The 18,118-nt window shown below is 39.1% G+C and overlaps 1 protein-coding gene across 1 annotated transcript in view; it reads right to left on the bottom strand.

Moving 5' to 3' along the window:
• Window positions 1-492: 492 nt before the first annotated feature.
• Window positions 493-18,118, bottom strand: part of LOC140237299 (phosphatidylinositol 3-kinase regulatory subunit alpha-like) — an 80,794-nt gene continuing 63,168 nt past the window's right edge. Inside the window, exons 13-20 of the mRNA XM_072317238.1 lie at window positions 18,012-18,107; window positions 14,562-14,742; window positions 13,227-13,349; window positions 10,898-11,016; window positions 8,448-8,624; window positions 7,149-7,217; window positions 2,607-2,771; window positions 493-1,864 (exon numbers count right to left, since the gene is read on the bottom strand). Of these exons, the coding sequence (XP_072173339.1) occupies window positions 1,657-1,864; window positions 2,607-2,771; window positions 7,149-7,217; window positions 8,448-8,624; window positions 10,898-11,016; window positions 13,227-13,349; window positions 14,562-14,742; window positions 18,012-18,107 (1,138 nt within the window). The 3' untranslated portion in view covers window positions 493-1,656. The remainder of the gene's footprint in view (window positions 1,865-2,606; window positions 2,772-7,148; window positions 7,218-8,447; window positions 8,625-10,897; window positions 11,017-13,226; window positions 13,350-14,561; window positions 14,743-18,011; window positions 18,108-18,118) is intronic.

Here is an 18,118-nt window from a genome sequence, read left to right as displayed (position 1 = left end):
AGCTTTTGTACTGAAAGAGTGCCCCACAAAATTTTCCATTCAAACAACCCCTACACCTAGAGCTATCACAGTTACCATCCACTACCTGCTATCCACATTTCCATTGTAATTCACTTTCTGAGACAAGGGTGAACGAACATTGCCAGTAAATGTTAAATTCATTGCATCCGTTTGTCCCCGATATCTTTTAGGAAATGACGATTCAAACAGAAAAAAAAATTACAACATATTACTTGCTTACCTCAGAAGAGGATTGATACGCACAAATCAAAAAATCTCCGAAGTTAAGTTTGGTTCTACTCTAAATACTTTCAGCAAATGGAAGCCATTTTATATGACGGGGAAAATATACCATCCCATCATGGTAGTAAAACACTCTTAGCAAAAAAATAAGGAATAGCATAATGTTCTTTGTCACTGTAAAAGTGGAAATTTTCGCGGTGTTGAAATTTTCGCGCATTTCGCGCAACCAGAAACTAGCGCGAAAATAAAAACATGCGAATATTTTTGCTTGCCATACGTTCCTGTGCGTGATGTCTTGATTCCGCGGAATTAAAAACACGCGAAACTCTTCTGACCCGGCCTAGCGCGAAAAATTAGTCGCGCGAAAATATCCACTTTTACAGTATCATCATGTCTTTCTATAGATCTACAGTTTATCAAATCAACCCTTATACAGAATTCATATTTTCTCTCGTGCATATTGCAAAATGTATGTACTCTATATATTAATTGTGGCATTAAAAGAATGAACTCATAGAAATAGTGCAATACTGAAAAGACATAGTTCGGAAAAGAGAATTTCGATAGTGTCATAAAAATCTAGCATTGACAATGACAACGTCTAACATTTTGTCTTGCTTTTATCTACATTTATCGTCCACATTATGACGTATAACACATTGTGAATAGCATTGCAGGTTTTATACGCTGAAGACATTTCCTGATCTCCCCATGGCAGAGATCTCACTCTGCAAGCCAAGGTCAAGTTGGAAGTCGCTTCCCTGCTATACAGCAGCACTGAATATAATGCATGTAGGGGCATTGTGGCGTTGTTACAGACATTCTGAGTTTCAAAGTTCATCATTTCTTTCATACTTGCACATTGTAATATCAATACAAAAAAAAAAAAAAAAATCATTATCATGGTACAAAAGAAATAACATTAAATTCATTTGATAACCATTAAACAGAGTCTCCAAGATATGTCAACTGCAAAAAATTTACACTTTCAATGCATTACACATTTGCATCAAATAAATGTAGAACTTCTTAACCATGTTAACCTCATGATGCATGTAAGCCAGCACTAGTTTGATATTAGTCTGTCATTCAATACACCAACTGAGTGCAACCTCGCCTACATATGACACAAATGCTCCCTTGAAGGTAGGGTATTGACTCTTTACCGACTGTCCACAACTTCCACGTAGTCGGTAGACCAAATCTGCATCCAGATCACAAGAAGATTCTGACAGCTTCACCCGTGTAAGCTGTAGCAGACTTTCACAGTGTAGCTAAATGTACAAATATTCATGTAAAACATACATACGTAGATCGCTTAGAGCTCAGACCACAGGGTTAAGATACCAATGAGGGGCGTGTTGACCCCCAACCCCACCAGCTGGTACGGGTGGAGGTGGAGGATAGAGACAGCTATCTGTTGTTTCCAGTTGGCTGGGGGCCATAGACGGGATACTCCAGCATGGTGTCAAGCTCCTCATTGTGCTGGGCAAGGTTGATCTGTTTGTAGGCCAAGACCAGTTCCTGGAGGGATGAGTACAGGTTGTAAGGCTCCGCAAACCCAAAGCCAGTCAATGTGTAGTTTATCTTGCAGTGACACACTTCCCCCTGGTCTTTGGCCCTACAATATGAAGTGATTTATACAAACACAAAATACAAAGAGTGTAAACTAGAAAGGCTTGCAGAATAGAATGTACCTATCATATAGAGAGCTAAAAGGACTTTTACCAAGTTCCTCAATGCATGCATGTCATATTCACTGTATCATAGTAAAGTATTCCATGTATTATAGTCCTCAGCCTAAACAATTTAAGATACATGTATGAATGTATAAATATTCACAACAGTTGACGTAATATGTCAATGATATTTATGAAGAAGTGGCAATTCAGCATATCAATCATGTGACAATTCTAAACTTTATTTCTACCAGCAAAATCACAATACACACAATACTTTAATACATACACAGACACACCACAAAGCCCTAAATGTTATTGAGATGACAATACCATATGAGGGGGGAAATATGACTTTACATGACATTCACAAACACTGACACTCACACACAAACACACAAATGCAAACACTGACACTCACACACAAACACATAAATGCAAACACTAACACTCACACACAAACACATAAATGCAAACACTGACACTCACACACAAACACACAAATGCAAACACTGACACTCACACACAAACACATAAATGCAAACACTGACACTCAACACACAAACACACAAATACACTCAACAAGGAGCATGGTGTTCATTCAGACAGGATGATGGATCACGACCCCACCCCCCTTTCCCCCTAACACTGGCTACACCGACAAGCATATACAGTAGGGCTTACACAATAGAACAGGCCCAGTCGGTCTGCTCTCTCGTCCGCCTGATGAGGAATGTGCCCTTTGCCTTGCCCCACAACAGCTGCTCCGCTTTGGCCCTCGTTGTGTCCGGTAGCAGCCAGAGGGCGTCGTTGTGATGGGGCAGTTCCCTCTCCACTGGACCGACCATGCTGCACAAAACACACAGAAAAAAACAAAAACAGACAACATTATGCTTCTGGCGACATTTTGTGGCAGAGGCATGAAAATAGAGGAGGAAAATTAAGAAAAATGTTGACACGACTGAAGGCGATTCATCGGGCTGGATAAAGTACCAACCAAGATAACGATTTTAATGTCTGTAGCATAACGTCGCTGGGGCGACAAGACCTCGTATCTACAAAATGTCAAATGTTCAGGAGAGCCAAAAAACATGGCGGCCAAAGCACTATAACAAATGGAATAGCCTTTCCTTTGACAAGCCGTGGTGGCTTCATTTTTGGAGTTAGACAGTTGGGATTTGGACAGGATATCACTGAACCCATTATTTGACTATTAATCAAGAAAAGTCATTTTCACCAAAATTGCAGATACAAGGTCTTGTCACCCCAGCGACGATAAACTTCTGTATACATAGAAAAAAAAAAAAAAAATATATATATATATATACCACAGTGGACTCCCATTATAACGAAGCCCTCGGAACCGGCAGTTTTCTTTCCTTATATCGAAATTTCGTTGTAATCGAACAAATTAACAATGCATAAAGTGAATAATGTTGTGGCCTTAATTTTCACTTCATTGTAACTGTAATTTTGTTATAACCTTGTTCACTATAATGGGAGTACACTGTATGTACCAATAACTGTACACATAGCACCACAGTACATGAAAAATACAGAACTTTCAAGTAATTATTACAAAAACAGATGCCTTGGCCACAGATAAAACTGACAGGGGTTAAAGAGAGGGAGAAAAAAAGGGAGAGACTGAGAAAGAGAGAAAAAAAGCGAAGAGAGGAAGACAAAGAGAAGCAGAGTAAACAAAGGAATTTTAATGTCTGTTAGATAAACTTCTGTATCTAAAAGAAATTACAAATGTGACCCTGCACCACAATACCAACAAGGAAAAGTAGAAATTACGCGGTGCCTAATATATGTCCCCGCCGGAAGTAGCATCTTGTAGCAAAATGTACAATATAGGTCAGAAATCAAGGTCAAAGGTCAAAATTCTGTGTAGAAGTTTGGAAGCCCTCACCTCGTGCCATCACATAAAGCAAATGGAATCGGAATCGGGTTAGAAATGGCGAAGGAGTAGCATTTTGTAGCCAAGGTACAATATACGTCAAAAATCAAGGTCAAAGGTCAAAATTCTGTGTAGAAGTTTGGAAGCCCTCACCTAGAGCCATCACATAAAGTAAACGGAAACGAAATCGGGGTAGAAATGGCGAAGGAGTAGCATTTTGTAGCCAATGTACAATATACGTCAAAAATCAAGGTCAAAGGTCAAAGAAGTCAAAGGTCAAAATTCTGTGTAGAAGTTTGGAAGCCCTCACCTAGTGCCATCACATAAAGCAAACGGAATCGAAATCGGGTTAGAAATGGCGAAGGAGCAGCATTTTGTAGCAAAATGTACAATAAACGTCAAAAATCAAGGTCAAAGGTCAAAGAAGTCAAAGGTCAAAATTCTGTGTAGAAGTTTGGAAGCCCTCACCTAGTGCCATCACATAAAGCAAACGGAATCGAAATCGGGTTAGAAATGGCGAAGGAGTAGCATTTTGTAGCCAATGTACAGTATACGTCAAAAATCAAGGTCAAAGGTCAAAGAAGTCAAAGGTCAAAATTCTGTGTAGAAGTTTGAAAGCCCTCACCTAGTGCCATCACATAAAGCAAATGGAATCGAAATCCGGTTAGAAATGGCGAAGGAGTAGCATTTTGTAGCAAAATGTACAATATAGGTAAAAAAATCAAGGTCAAAGGTCAAAGAAGTCAAAGGTCAAAATTCTGTGTAGAAGTTTGGAAGCCCTCACCTAGTGCCATCACATAAAGCAAACGGAATCGAAATCGGGTTAGAAATGGCGAAGGAGTAGCATTTTGTAGCAAAATGTACAATATAGGTCAAAGGTCAAGGTCAAAGGTCACAACTGAAATTCTGTGTAGAAGTTTCAAAGCTCCCATGCAGTGCTATCATATAAAGCAAACAGAATCAAAATTGGCTCATAAATGACAGAGAAGTAGCAAATCAAACATTTTGATCACACACGGACGCACACACAGACGGACGCACGGACGCACGGACGCACGGACACACACACATACGGAGCCTGTTTCATAGTCCCCTGCTCGAACTCGTTCGGCGGGGACAAAAAAAAGTCACCAGACATGGATTTTTTGTTAAAGGCAGCCGATCGCCATCCCTAATGGTACGTAAACTCCGAACGACCGAAGTTTGTGCATGCAATTGCGCAATGCCAGACTCTCGGTGCTACAACTGTATATCCATAAACGTGTGGGACAATGCTGCCACTGAGACACGTGTGTGTGTGTGTGTGTGTGCATGTGTGTGTACGCATCATACACAAACATTGTCACCGCGAGCTGCGGAGATTGGAGGAGAGAGGTCAGAAGACGTGTGTGTATGTGTGTGTGCATGTGTGTGTACGCATCATACACAAATATTGTCACCGCGAGCTGCGGTGATTGGAGGAGAAAGGCCAGAAAACGCGTGGCTCTTTTGGCCTCTCTTCATGCGCATGCGCACTGAGTGTGCGCGTCCATTCGGAAGCTCACGTGGCTCGCTCGGACAGCCATTTTGGGTTAGGAGATAAGCACAGAGAGCGCTGTCGTGACCTACGCGTTTGGTTCGCTGACCCATTGAGCCAGCGCTATTCTAATTCAGGGTCACTACATTTGATACAGAATGGGGGAGGCAGCGTGTTGCGTTCGTCTCCGTGCCGCACGAACCACTCGCCACGACTGAGTGCCTTTAAGGATAGATTCTGAAAGAGCAGATTCTAAGCTTTAAAATGATGTATAACTCAGTTCAAATGGACTCTCCTAACCTATCTAAATACTGGACAGAAAGCACACACTCTGGAAATGTGTGAACTGAGAAAAGAGGCTCTGAAGTACAGGGTCTATTCAAGTGCTTAATCTTAACCAAACCGTGCTAGCTGTGTGATGAATGTAACAAAAAACAGGATGTAAACCACTGGAGCAACAACAACAAAGAGATTATCAGATTAGGCTGAAATTAAACATGCTCTACTAACACATTCTGGCCATGATTACTGCCAACGTTCAAAGTAGCAGCATTATCCCTTCAAAAGTTATTAGACTTGAGAGTGAAGAATGGGCAAAGGGTTATTAAGAAATGAAAAGGGGACTCTTAAGACATACCTGATCTTATCACTCTACAAAAAAAAAGGGGGTTGTAGAAAAACTGCTGAAAATGCACTTTCCCATTCATTTTATGATCCCAAACTTCAGAATAATGTAGAAGAAGGGTAGCTCTTTCAGAAAATATGAAAAACTCAATATTGACTTGGTTGACCTGTTTCACCTTTTATGAGTCCTCACATAAAATCAAGGGTGCGACTTTTTGTTTGTTTTGTGATGCACGGTCACAAATAGCTGTACACATGGCACAGTACATGAAAAATACAAAATTTTCAAGTAATTATTACAAAACAGATGCCTTGGCCACAGATATACGTAACTGACAGGAGTTGAAAAGAGTGAGAGAAAATGATAAGAAGGGAAGGAGAAAGAGAGAAAAAAAAAAACATAAAGAGAGGAAGACAAAGAGAAACAGAGAGATGAGCAAAGGGTTCCCATACGGCACTACCTACTGTGGTAATACACTGCATGTGACCTGTCAACATGAGAGCCTAAAATAAAGTCACCATAAATCGGGTTTATGATTTTGCTTTTCATTTTGCTTTACTGGTGGAGTGTATATTTGTTCCTGACTCCAAGCTCAGAAATAATGAACAAACAAAGATTACTCTAATGACTGTTGCACAATGTTTCCAGTAGGACAAATCTGAACTACAAGTGTACATGGTCCTACCATGCTACCACAATCGCTGATAATGTGGAAATATGAAACTATGAAAATGACAAAGAGGGTTGAATATAAAATAATGATACTTTATTTCAGAGCAGTAAAACTATGAATAACTGGATTCATCACACTTGATAATTCCCATAGATAGACAAAAGAGTTCAATAAACCATTTAGTAAAACATCTTCTTAGCATGATGATAGTTCTCTGTGTGTCTCTTGCGAGTGACATCTGAATTGTCAAATTTATGATGAAGTATTTCCCCATCCTCAATCATGCAGCTCCATAATTACGTTCAAGAAAACTCACAGAATTTCTGAAATTGAGCCAACCTAGTGTTTGTTTAAAAGACATGTCATCTTTGATATCTGTGACTTTATCAGCGTAACAAGGTGATGGGACATTGTTAGCATTTCCCCGACTGCCAGCCAAAATGGACATCACTACATGTAATTCCCGCTTCTCACGAAACAGCAAAAGACATCACTCGGCTTGTACTTACGCATCCTGATTTTCCGCACTCAGCAGCATGTGTATCTGATCCTGTTTGACGCCATTCGATGCAAGCCACCTTTGGGGAATGGACAGGAACGCAAAACAGTGTCAACATCAAGGACAGTAAGGAATGTATGTTCAACTGTTTGTTTCTTTGTTTTTGATGATGTAAGAGAAATATAACATCACACTGGAGACAGATAATGCTTCTGACAAATCTCACTTGTATGGCTCCATTTTATTTCGATCATTCTAACCGACTACAAACTGAAGATAGCTCCCCCACTATCTCTTCCACGCCCCCCCCCCCCCCCCGCTCCCCTAAAAAAAACAAAAACAAAAACAAAAAAAACATTAGTATTACATCAAATCCACTGGATGGAACTATTCACTATTCGATGTCATAAGACCCATCCATGGCAAGGCATTAACAATGGAAATTCTTGAGAGTGGGAAAATAATGAGGAAGGCTAATTCAAGTTGATTTATGAGGGCCAGCTTGCGGGGGGGGGGGGGGGGGCATTTCATTAAAGGGGAAATCCAGTCCAAATATAAGTTAATCTGATAAGAAAGCATAAAATCTTACGACTTATAATTAATAATTATAACTCGTAATTAAATATTACGAGTATAATTTTGAAGTCATAGAAGCTGAAGTTTTGAAGTTCTGCTAAGTTTGGGGGAAGCGGTTCTTGAACAGTCAATATGAATATATGCAAATGGCAAAGTGAGCATGTCATCCCCTTACAACTTGCCATATAGTTTGTGCATAAAATTTTGAAATTTCCAATTTTTCATTCAAATGGAGTTATGCCCGAGGCTCAAATCCTTGTATATCTAACTGATCACTATATATTCTGAAGTTATTCAACCGGGAATAACAGCATGTTTCAGACTTCCCTGACAGAAATATTGAATTTTCATCATTTTTTGTACATGATCAATGGAAAATTGTGAGGTTTTGGCATGGTTAGCTCACTTATTTGCATATTCATATGCACTGTACAAAGACTGTTTTATAGAAATTAGCAAAACTTCAAAAATTTCATAACTTCCTTATTTTTCATCCGATTTCTGTCAAATTTTTACCATTGAACTCGTAAGATTTCACTCTTTTTCATTGAACTAACTTATATTTGGACTGGATTTCCCCTTAAAGCATTCTTTCAGATTTTCCAACAAATTTGCCCTCAGCCATTAAGATGCAAGGATTTCCACAGCTTAAACAGTTTGTCAGAAAAAAAAAATCAATTAAACCCTTGATGGAATGCCTCCCTGGTGATCAGTGCACACAGGAGCCACTTACAGGACGTATTGGTCGCGCAGGTTGCGCAGGTCGATGATGTTGGGCTTGAGGCTGTTCATGGTTCGGTCCTTCTCTCGGCTGGCATCCACTTCCCTCTTCAGCTCCTCTTCCAGCGCCTCCTTGCTCTCCTTCACCTCTCGTAGCCGATTCTCAAGGAGCTCATAGTTCTGGAGCAACCTGCGGGAGAGGAGTAAGGGCATACGATCAGAGGGTGTCACTGAGGATACTCACACCCAAAAAAAAGGGGGGGCTGCAAACTTTGTTACATCAAAAATAGGAAGGCTTAACACAGCTATCAGGAAGATACTACTATGTTACTTGCATGTCAATAGTGATATCAATTCCCAAATCAGGGGAGTACTGTACATGTATATGCCACATATTTCGCGTATCTAAATTTTCGCAAATCGGGAATTTCTAACAATTTCTCAAGCGGTTAAATTCACGATCGTGGAGTCTTGCACTGAACAGAGAAATGTACATGCGTATGTCACATCTACATTGGGATCAGAGTCAATATTTTCGACTCGTCTTTAAATTCGCAAATGGCACCTGACTCGCGAAATTCGCGAAAATACCTCGCCAAATATTTGGCGTATACAGTATCTAAAATCTATTGTCACAATATGACAAGGGTAGCTAGCATTCTAGGGAGCCTCCTACAAAGTGGCAGAGACTTGGCAGGAGTGCAGTTTTGTATGACAATCATACAACAGCTGATAATGCCTATAATAACTTTGTTAAGGGTGACAAATATCATAAACACAGCTTTAAACAGCTACATTTGTACCTCACAGCCATAGCACCAGTGTCTGCCATGAGATAGCTCCTGTCATGTACGTTTGTAATTGTCTTCTTCCATCTGAGACAGCAGCCCAAGATAACTTAACACCCTAAAACGGCTGGGGGAGGGGTGAATCAATCTCCCCCCCCCCCCCGACATTTTCAACAACCATTCCGCCACGCGAAATTGTTTCACCGTGCTGCTCAACGACTTTTTACTTTCAAGTCTCACACATTTTATGACCCCATTTTTGCTAAAATCAAAGATACCCTTACAATGCTGCATGCCCTTTCATACATGTTTGTTGGACTGAAAATTGATTCAACCCTCCCCCGGCCACTGAACAGCAAAAAAGCCCGGCCTTGTCAAGGTTAAACAAAAGATAGAAATGTGACATCCAGAGCAATGTTTCTTATAGGGCTTTTATGTACTGTATACGCCGAATATTTCACGAGGTTTTCATTTTCGCGAATTTCGCGAGTCGGGTGCTATTCGCGAAATTAAAGACATGCAAAAATATCAACTCTGATCCCGATGTGAATGTGACGTACGCATGTACATTTGTCCGTTCAGTACAGGACTCCATGAAATCGGCGGGAGTTCCTGATTCGCGAAAATTTAGACTCGCGAAATATATGGTGTGTACAGTATTTCAGCTTTCAGCTTGCATAGACTGTCAAAGCACCTTCACTGCAGCCCAGTTGATGTGCCATGAAGCTAAAACTTTGCAGCAACCTGTTCTAGCAGCAAATGGTTTAGAATAAGGGGTCAAAAGGGCTTTGCACAGAAAAGGTTAAGGGTCAAGGGTCAAAAGGCTTGTGAGTAAAGAAGGTCACAGGGTTTACACCTTCTAGGTATTACCAACATGACATAAAATCTGTAATATGTGTCACTGTTCACAATGTTTGTATGATTTGAATATATGCCCACCAGAGAGCACGAGGGGGAAAAACCACAACCCACTTGCAACCATTTAATCGTAACATCCTCCATATTGTATTCACTGTCAGACATGGGAGACTGGCAGGAAAAAGAATATTCAAAGAATGTTCTGACCACAAGCTTTGTAAAGCTACCATGAGAACAATACCCCTGGGCTAAATACTGTACATCACTGAGGCTGTAAATCCATGCTGTGATGACTTGTGCACACTAAATCATTAAAAAAAAAAAAAAAAAAAAAAAAAAAAAACACTCATATATGATCCAGTTTTCAGCATGGAACATTACGATTTATCATCAACAGGAATCTGGTATTTCTTCATGGCTGCAAATGGCAAATCAGCATTAGGGTTTCACAAAAATAATTGTCATTAAATTTTTATGTAAACTTAATGATGGTCACAAGTATACACGTAGTTATTTATATATACAGAAAGTGGCCTCTGGTTTTAAGCACCGATGCACAAATACAAGCACCTGTCAGCCATGATATCACGCAAGGGAGATATCAAACTGTCAATCAACTACATACTTCTGTTGACGTTGTCTGCTACTAATAAGTAAGTCAATACACTATTGTTTCAGTAGTTTTGAACTTTACTCCATAATACACCGCCCAGTTTAACCCCTTACTCCTCATGACTGGCTGTGCTCAGCGATCGTTAAATCGAGTGTACTCATCCGTACGAACAAAATGAGTTGATAGCCTTCTTGGTGAACTTACATGGTCTTCTCGGTTGGCGGACAGTCTTGATGATATCTCTTGTGGATCTGCAACTGTTCCCCCAGCATCACCACAATCTCATTGAATGCGTCACATGCTTGACGCTTGGTTTTGATTTCCTGTTGACAGGCAAGAAGATTATTTACTCAGGGAATACCACAATCTACACTTCCCACAAGCATGAAAATCACTAGAACATCATGGGCTAAAAAGCTTGTTATATTCAGTTTTGGGTCATTTGGCAGAAAGCATAATTGTCATGTTTGCTTTACATCTTTGTCTATCAAAAATATTCATGGCACAATCACAACTACATTCAGTTTCAATGTACTCTGTTCCATACATGTACATGTGAACTATAATTTTTAAGGGAACACATCACAACGATTATTAAAACGGTCGCACATTTCAATGAAAAACCTGGTCATGGCAAAAGTGTGGTCTGGAAAGATGCAATTAAAAATATCAGATACAGTGTGAAAACCACCTACATAGTTTGTACCTACATATCTTACAATGACTATTGCAGAGATGAATACACAAAATTCTTAGCACTTTTGAGCCATATTTCTCAACCATTCTCCACACAACCACTCCACATTTAGGTGAATGAGCAAGCTCTTAATGCCCATGCATACATAATATGTTGCATGGTGCTTATTATGATCTGTGTTTATCAATACATTTGCCTTGCACATCGGTAATAATTCACCGGCAATTGGGTCTAAACAAAGCTAAAAATAATTACAGGTTAGGTGATGCTAACATGATAGCAGTGGTGAACATTAAAAGGTGGTATGCGGAGGCTTCAAAGTCATGTGAAGAAACCTTACACACAAATGTCCCCACAAATTGATTGAATTTACAGAAACCTTGCAAACGACAGTCGATAGACTCTGAACATTACTTCTGAAGCAGCCATTGTAAGGTCACAGAACAATCACCAACCCCCCCCCCCAAAAAAAAGATAAATAAATAAATAACAATAAAAACGTCCTAAAAACAGAAGGGCAATTCCGCGGTTAGTAACGTTACATTTGAACAAATTTAGATATTTGTTTTTACCACTAAATTACCATTTATTCACTTCAAGTCAAAATTATGTCAAAAACATGTTCATCCTTCCCAGGTTTATGATACAGAAAAGAATGAACACAATCCAAGAAATATTAGAATTGCTATAGCAACTTAAAGGGCTGGTTAGTAACGTTACGAAAAAAGGACATGACAAAAAAATCAATGTCTTGTAACAAAAAGTGTGCATAAATTCAAGTTACTTCAAACAAAGTGTTGCATTAATTTCAATTATTGTATCATGGCAAATGTTCATGCAAATTTTTTTAGCAGTTCGACCAATAATTTTTTAGCTAGACCTCCAAAAGCATGGTTAGTAACGTTACGGTTAGTAACGTTACATTTGTCCGGAGTAATTCCGCAGGTCATTTCACCCTTTTGTTATTGACAAAATGTCACATGACTTCTGGAGTATTTAAATGTATTCATCTTTTACCCTTTAGCAAAACTTTGAGGAAAAAATTTCAAAGGAACCCACTGTAATTTGCATTTAAGTGAATTTCAGCGTCCCCAGTCCCACATGTACATTTTAAATGATGGTTTTAGATCTCACAAAATCAATGAATACGAAAAATGAAATCTACTGAATTTTAAAGACCCTAATGATTGGTGAACATCCATGGCATTAGTTGATACCTAGATTAAAGGGTAAGATAAAGAGGCACATTTCTTTTATCCATGTCATGTCCACCTAACTGCGGAATTGCCCAGAAGTAAATGAAGACCTGAATATAAGAACGACCCAAGTCCAATTTTTTGCCAAACTCAGTTTGACATGGGAAATTGTAGCTTATGCATGGACTCGTCTTGTGTATAAATGATAAATCCTAATTACCCCCGGAAGTGCCTGAAATGAATGAGTTAAATCTTATATGAATGTAAGAATGAAGGACTTGGGTCATTCTTACATTCATATTACCGGTATAGCGCCCTCTCTCATCCTTCTCTCATCTCTATAGCAGAATATCATGTATATGATTCAAAGAACGACCCAAGTCCATATGATTCAAAGAACGACCCAAGTCCATCATACAAAATGGCCTCTCCACAACTAATGTAAATGTTGATTGTCATAATAATATACATGTATGTTCTAATTTGTATATACATTGTTGCCTTCCCATCACAGTTAAATAGAATATTATTGGACAAATAAAAAAGATATGAAGTTTTTTTAAGTTTACTCGAAATGGTCTTCCATGGACTTGGGTCGTTCTTATAGTCATATACTAAAATCATAGAGAGAATGACATACCTGGGCCAGCTTGTTGTACTGATCATAGAGCTCATCATACTGACGTGTCTTCTCCAGATACTCCTTGTTCTTGCCCTTGAGTTTCTGGATGACCATGCCTATATCACTGTCTTGCATGTCCTCCTGTATCAGAGAGTGTACAAGATTGAAATAATACCAAATGCCATGGGCAAGGAGACCACAATTTACAAGGCATGCAGATGTATATGATTTTGATAGGTAAAGATGACTGGCAAGACAAAATGTTCCACCAGAAGGATTTGAAATGCTCTAGAGGACTTGATGAGGGACATCACTATAGTATCAGTCCTGAGAAAGAGTCGAAGGACTTATCACCTTCTCCGAAATAGCATTTCAAACAATTTGACTTCTCTACACACATCAAGTTGTTGCATCTAGCTGTGACAGTTATGACGATGGGCTGTCATCTTTCTCAAACGATGGCTAATCTGCAACTGATGTTTCACCACAAATCAGAAATCACCCAGGTGTGACATTCGGGTGATAGTGCCATCAACCATCCTTATGAACTTACTTCAAACTGGTTTACTAACTTATCAAAATGTTATACCTGCCATTATGATAGAGGTCATTCTTGAAAACCAAAGAGTTTGCCCAAGTGTTGCCTGACATAGAAGCATCTAAAGCATGAATACTGGATTCGACACATTGGAATACACTGAGGATGTACAGGTTGATGGAATAGCTACAGTATGTAGTTGCCAGGTCCTCAAAGGGAAAATGGCACACACACACACACACACACACACACACACACACAAAATAATAATAATAAATAAATAAATAAATCTATAAACATTTGTAAACCATCGTATTGAAAGTCTTTATGCTTCCATTCACATAATTCATCACTTTGAGGCATAATAAAATGCTAGTTTCATTGTATTGTGAAAGAGGAATGAAACCAACATACACGTACATTGAGTGAATGCAGCAATATTAGTACAACACAGTGAACTATGAGGAAAATCACACAATCCATTAAAAAGTAGTGAATTTTCAACGTTTCGGTGCTGCCATCACTAGCTAAGGAGACTGCACAGTTTTTGACATCAGTGCAGGACAGCGAAATTAATTAAAAATATTCTAAAAATTCCACAAAACAACATTTTTCATGAAAAGTACACTTCCCTCGACTTGTTACTGACAGATGTAAATGGCAATATTAATTATTCCCAAAACTTTCTGAAAGCCAAGTGCTTTTTCATTATACTAGGAAAGAGAAAATATGTTGAATTACCTTCTACTCTTAATGCATATGGGTAATTAATAAACACTAAAACAATATCAGGTAACCAAAATTAATCAACATACCTGATCTCTCTTTGACACAGGGGTGGTCAATTTGACATCTAGCCTATTGTTGTACTGGGCCAGAGATACGTGCCGGTAGTGGTTGATCAGCTCCACGACCGAATTGAAGCGAAGCGGCTCAGAGAATCCATAGCGACCGTTTTTGTGGACGATCTTGATCAACTTGTTGCTACCACCATGCCTGGAAGACAAGAGACACATTTGGGTCACTTCAAAGTGAGACAGCGCAGACAGATTATGAGACTTTTTTTAAATGAAACAAGATCCCAATGGAACTGAAAACAAGATGGAATATGATGCAAATGAATGTGATTTCATACAGTACTGGCTCCACGACAATGTATAGTTTTACTTTGAAAGATGGAATACAGAACTGTTACTAGCAAAGTGTAAATGACTAAAGTCGTATGAATCAAATGCATCTTGAAAAGCAACAGTGGGTAGGAAGAGAACAATCAAGAAATCCTCAGGTCTTGCACAGCATCCTTGCTTTGCAAAGAACAGTGGACTTTCCTTACTCGAATCTGAGATACTTTGACAGCATACAAGGATATCACATTTGCAAAGCTAAGATCTGAACTCGCTGAGACCAGTGCACACCCAAGGAGAACAAGACATGAATTGCTCTCCTCCTTTACACTGTGAAGAGCTTGTTAGCCAACGGTAGAGGCTTGTGTGCATGCACAACTGCTGCAGGTCTTACATGTATCTCTGTTAGCATTTAATGGAGTGTGGTGTACGTGGCATGCTTACAGGATGTAGACACCAAATACAGACGAAACATAACTCCATTTAAACACTGATGCCAGCAACTCAGGTTACTCATAATGCTCTTAAAAGCTTTAATCTACATTTTTTTTTTTTGGGGGGGGGTGGCACAGAATGACCGTTACATATGTATTTTGTGTCAGAAACAACCTTCTTTCCTGTTGTGCACTTTCACTTACATATCTCACAGAAACAAAAACAAAAAAACGTTGGAAGAACATTAAATGACGTGAGGTAAGATGATGTTCTCAAAATGTACACAAAGTGTCAAGATGACATCTCGCCTATAGATCTCAGTGATTACAACACAACTTGTGATGGAATAGAACATCTTTTCTGCCCACATTCCTCTCTGTTTTATGCTATTAAAGTCACCAATGCCCTCAAAGAGGAAAACAAAGAATTGGGCAAGATACTATATCAGAAGAAATGTGTTGTGAGTCAATGCATGGGCAAAGATGATAGCCTGGTAAATTGAACTTTGACAAATTTTGTCCATATTATGGGGAGATGTACGTGTATTATGAACCATTTTGGAGGTCCTTAATACATGTGGGAGTTTGAGCATTTTGATATGATCATCCTCCAAGTAATACTTAATAAAAGTACACATTTACATATAAGGGTGATCCAAAATAGGTCATATTAGGGTATATGGTTCTCACAGCAAAGAATCACTTGGCAACTTTAGACAATGATGCAGAAAATTATATTTGTGGTAAAGGAGTGATTTGCACCTAGCCAGTACCAATTTGTCTGGAAAAAAAAAAAGAATGTCGACAATTCCTACAAAATTGAAGAATCCATTCAGATTAAATCATGTGGGATAAACTGTTGATATCACAGATATAAACATGGTAAGCTCACAAACACCAGTTCAACCTTTTTGCTGCCTAACCTGCTTTAATACACAAGTATATGCAGCCTTACACGCATATAGTGTGCATGTATGGAAGGTGTGTATGGGAATGTGTTTGTTTCTCTGCCTGGTTCATATCATCTCTATATCACCCTACACTGTAATCTTATCTCCCATAATGGTGTTGAATTCAAAACTTCCTTTGGTGAGTCAAGATTAACATCGCCAGAAACCACTGGGTGCTTCAAAAAAAAGAGTTAAAGGTGGCACGTATGCAGGCCAAGGCCTGTACAATTAGGCCAGGAGCTTAGTGTTACTTCACACACACACACACACACAACAACAACAACAATATAAATAATTATTCTTTATACAATGTACAACACGTAAAAAGAATCTACAACTGTAGCTATCCGACTGGTCGATTGCTTTTTATGTGACATGCAGTTTACAGTACCATTGCAAGCTGTCGCTGTTGCAAGTTTAGTTTGAGCGAAGATGATATACAAGTACTCATTTAGTCACTCATTTTACTGTCAGAAACTTCAACTATTAAAGGGATGTTACAGTATTGGTGGAGATGAGGACTGGGCTTTTTTGCGAGATACCAAAAAACCAATGAAATTATACAGAGCATATCATTCTAAGAGGAATTCAAAGTTTATTACATGAAAATCGGTTTTGGAACGGCTCAGGCATCCAAAAGCAAAGTAGAACAAAGCAATCCTTATAAAAGGTGGGTCCCACCTTCTATTTGGATTGCTCTGTTCTGGATGTCTCAGCCATTTCAAGAGCAGAGCAAGTTTAATCAAATAAACATGTAATTCCTCTTGGAATTACTTGTTCTTTCATATTCCATAAGGGGTTTCTCATTATCTCACAAAAAAATGTTAGAAACCTGAAGTTAGGTCTCAACCAAAACTGTACGATCCCTTTAATCATTTTTACACATGACTGTAAACTGCACAGCCACATGTTGGCCTTTCATGATAAAATGAACGCTGCCATTTCTGCATGTATTTTCAAAACCTAGTCTCTCTTCGCTCCTGCTCTTCTGCCACACCCTTCCGTTCATCTTCCTCTCTCCAGTTACTTCATGGCCCACGTACAAAAACCCGTTATGGTGATCGAGCCTTCTCTTCCATTGCCCCCACTCACTCTTTATAATCAGAATGCCTCATCTATTGAATCATTCAGAATTCTTCTCAAAAGTCATCTGTGTACTTCTGAGGTATTGTGTAAAACAAATAGTTTATGGTCCTTACTCTCGCAATGGAACAAGATTTTACACATGAGGCACACTATTAAACTCAGCTTTGCCTCAAATAGAGCTAGAGCACCTCTACCTGTCACCTCATTCACAATTTTGTACCATTGCACTCATGAGCATTGACTATTTGTACATGTATTCTACAAGTACACTGCATTTTGGAAATTTGACTATGTAGTCAATTTTTTTTTACATGTAGGTCAAAAAGCAAACATTGGCTCCCAATTTGATCCCCATTAGACCCCTTTCTTTTCTCTTTTCTCTCTTTTTTTTTTTTTTTTTTTCTGGGATACTTGTATTAAGTATTGTCACCCTAGTGGTAATTGTTGCCAAGTTTGATGACAAATTTGATGATGTGTTCTCAACAAGTACATGAATATGTACAATTGAGGCCTCACTTTTGACCCCAACTCCCCCACAGCATTACATTATGAAAAGCCAAAAACAACAGCAAAAATCTGACACACAAACGTAGGCAAACAAGTCACATGCCCTGGCTGTAGCAAGCATGTAAACTTCCCAACATCACGGACAAGGTACCAAGGTAGCTCACCTGAGAGTTAGAGTGTAGTTTCCTGGTTCCTGCTTGCTGTCTCTCACTAGGAAGGTACCATCTGGCATGTCTTTTAACTTCTCATTCACCTCCTCCCTGGGGAAAGG

The sequence above is a fragment of the Diadema setosum genome, chromosome 13 (genome assembly GCF_964275005.1).
Source record: "Diadema setosum chromosome 13, eeDiaSeto1, whole genome shotgun sequence".
Taxonomy (NCBI): domain Eukaryota; kingdom Metazoa; phylum Echinodermata; class Echinoidea; order Diadematoida; family Diadematidae; genus Diadema; species Diadema setosum.
Note: the sequence above shows the minus strand (reverse complement) of the source record. Positions and strands in the feature narration are given on the sequence as shown.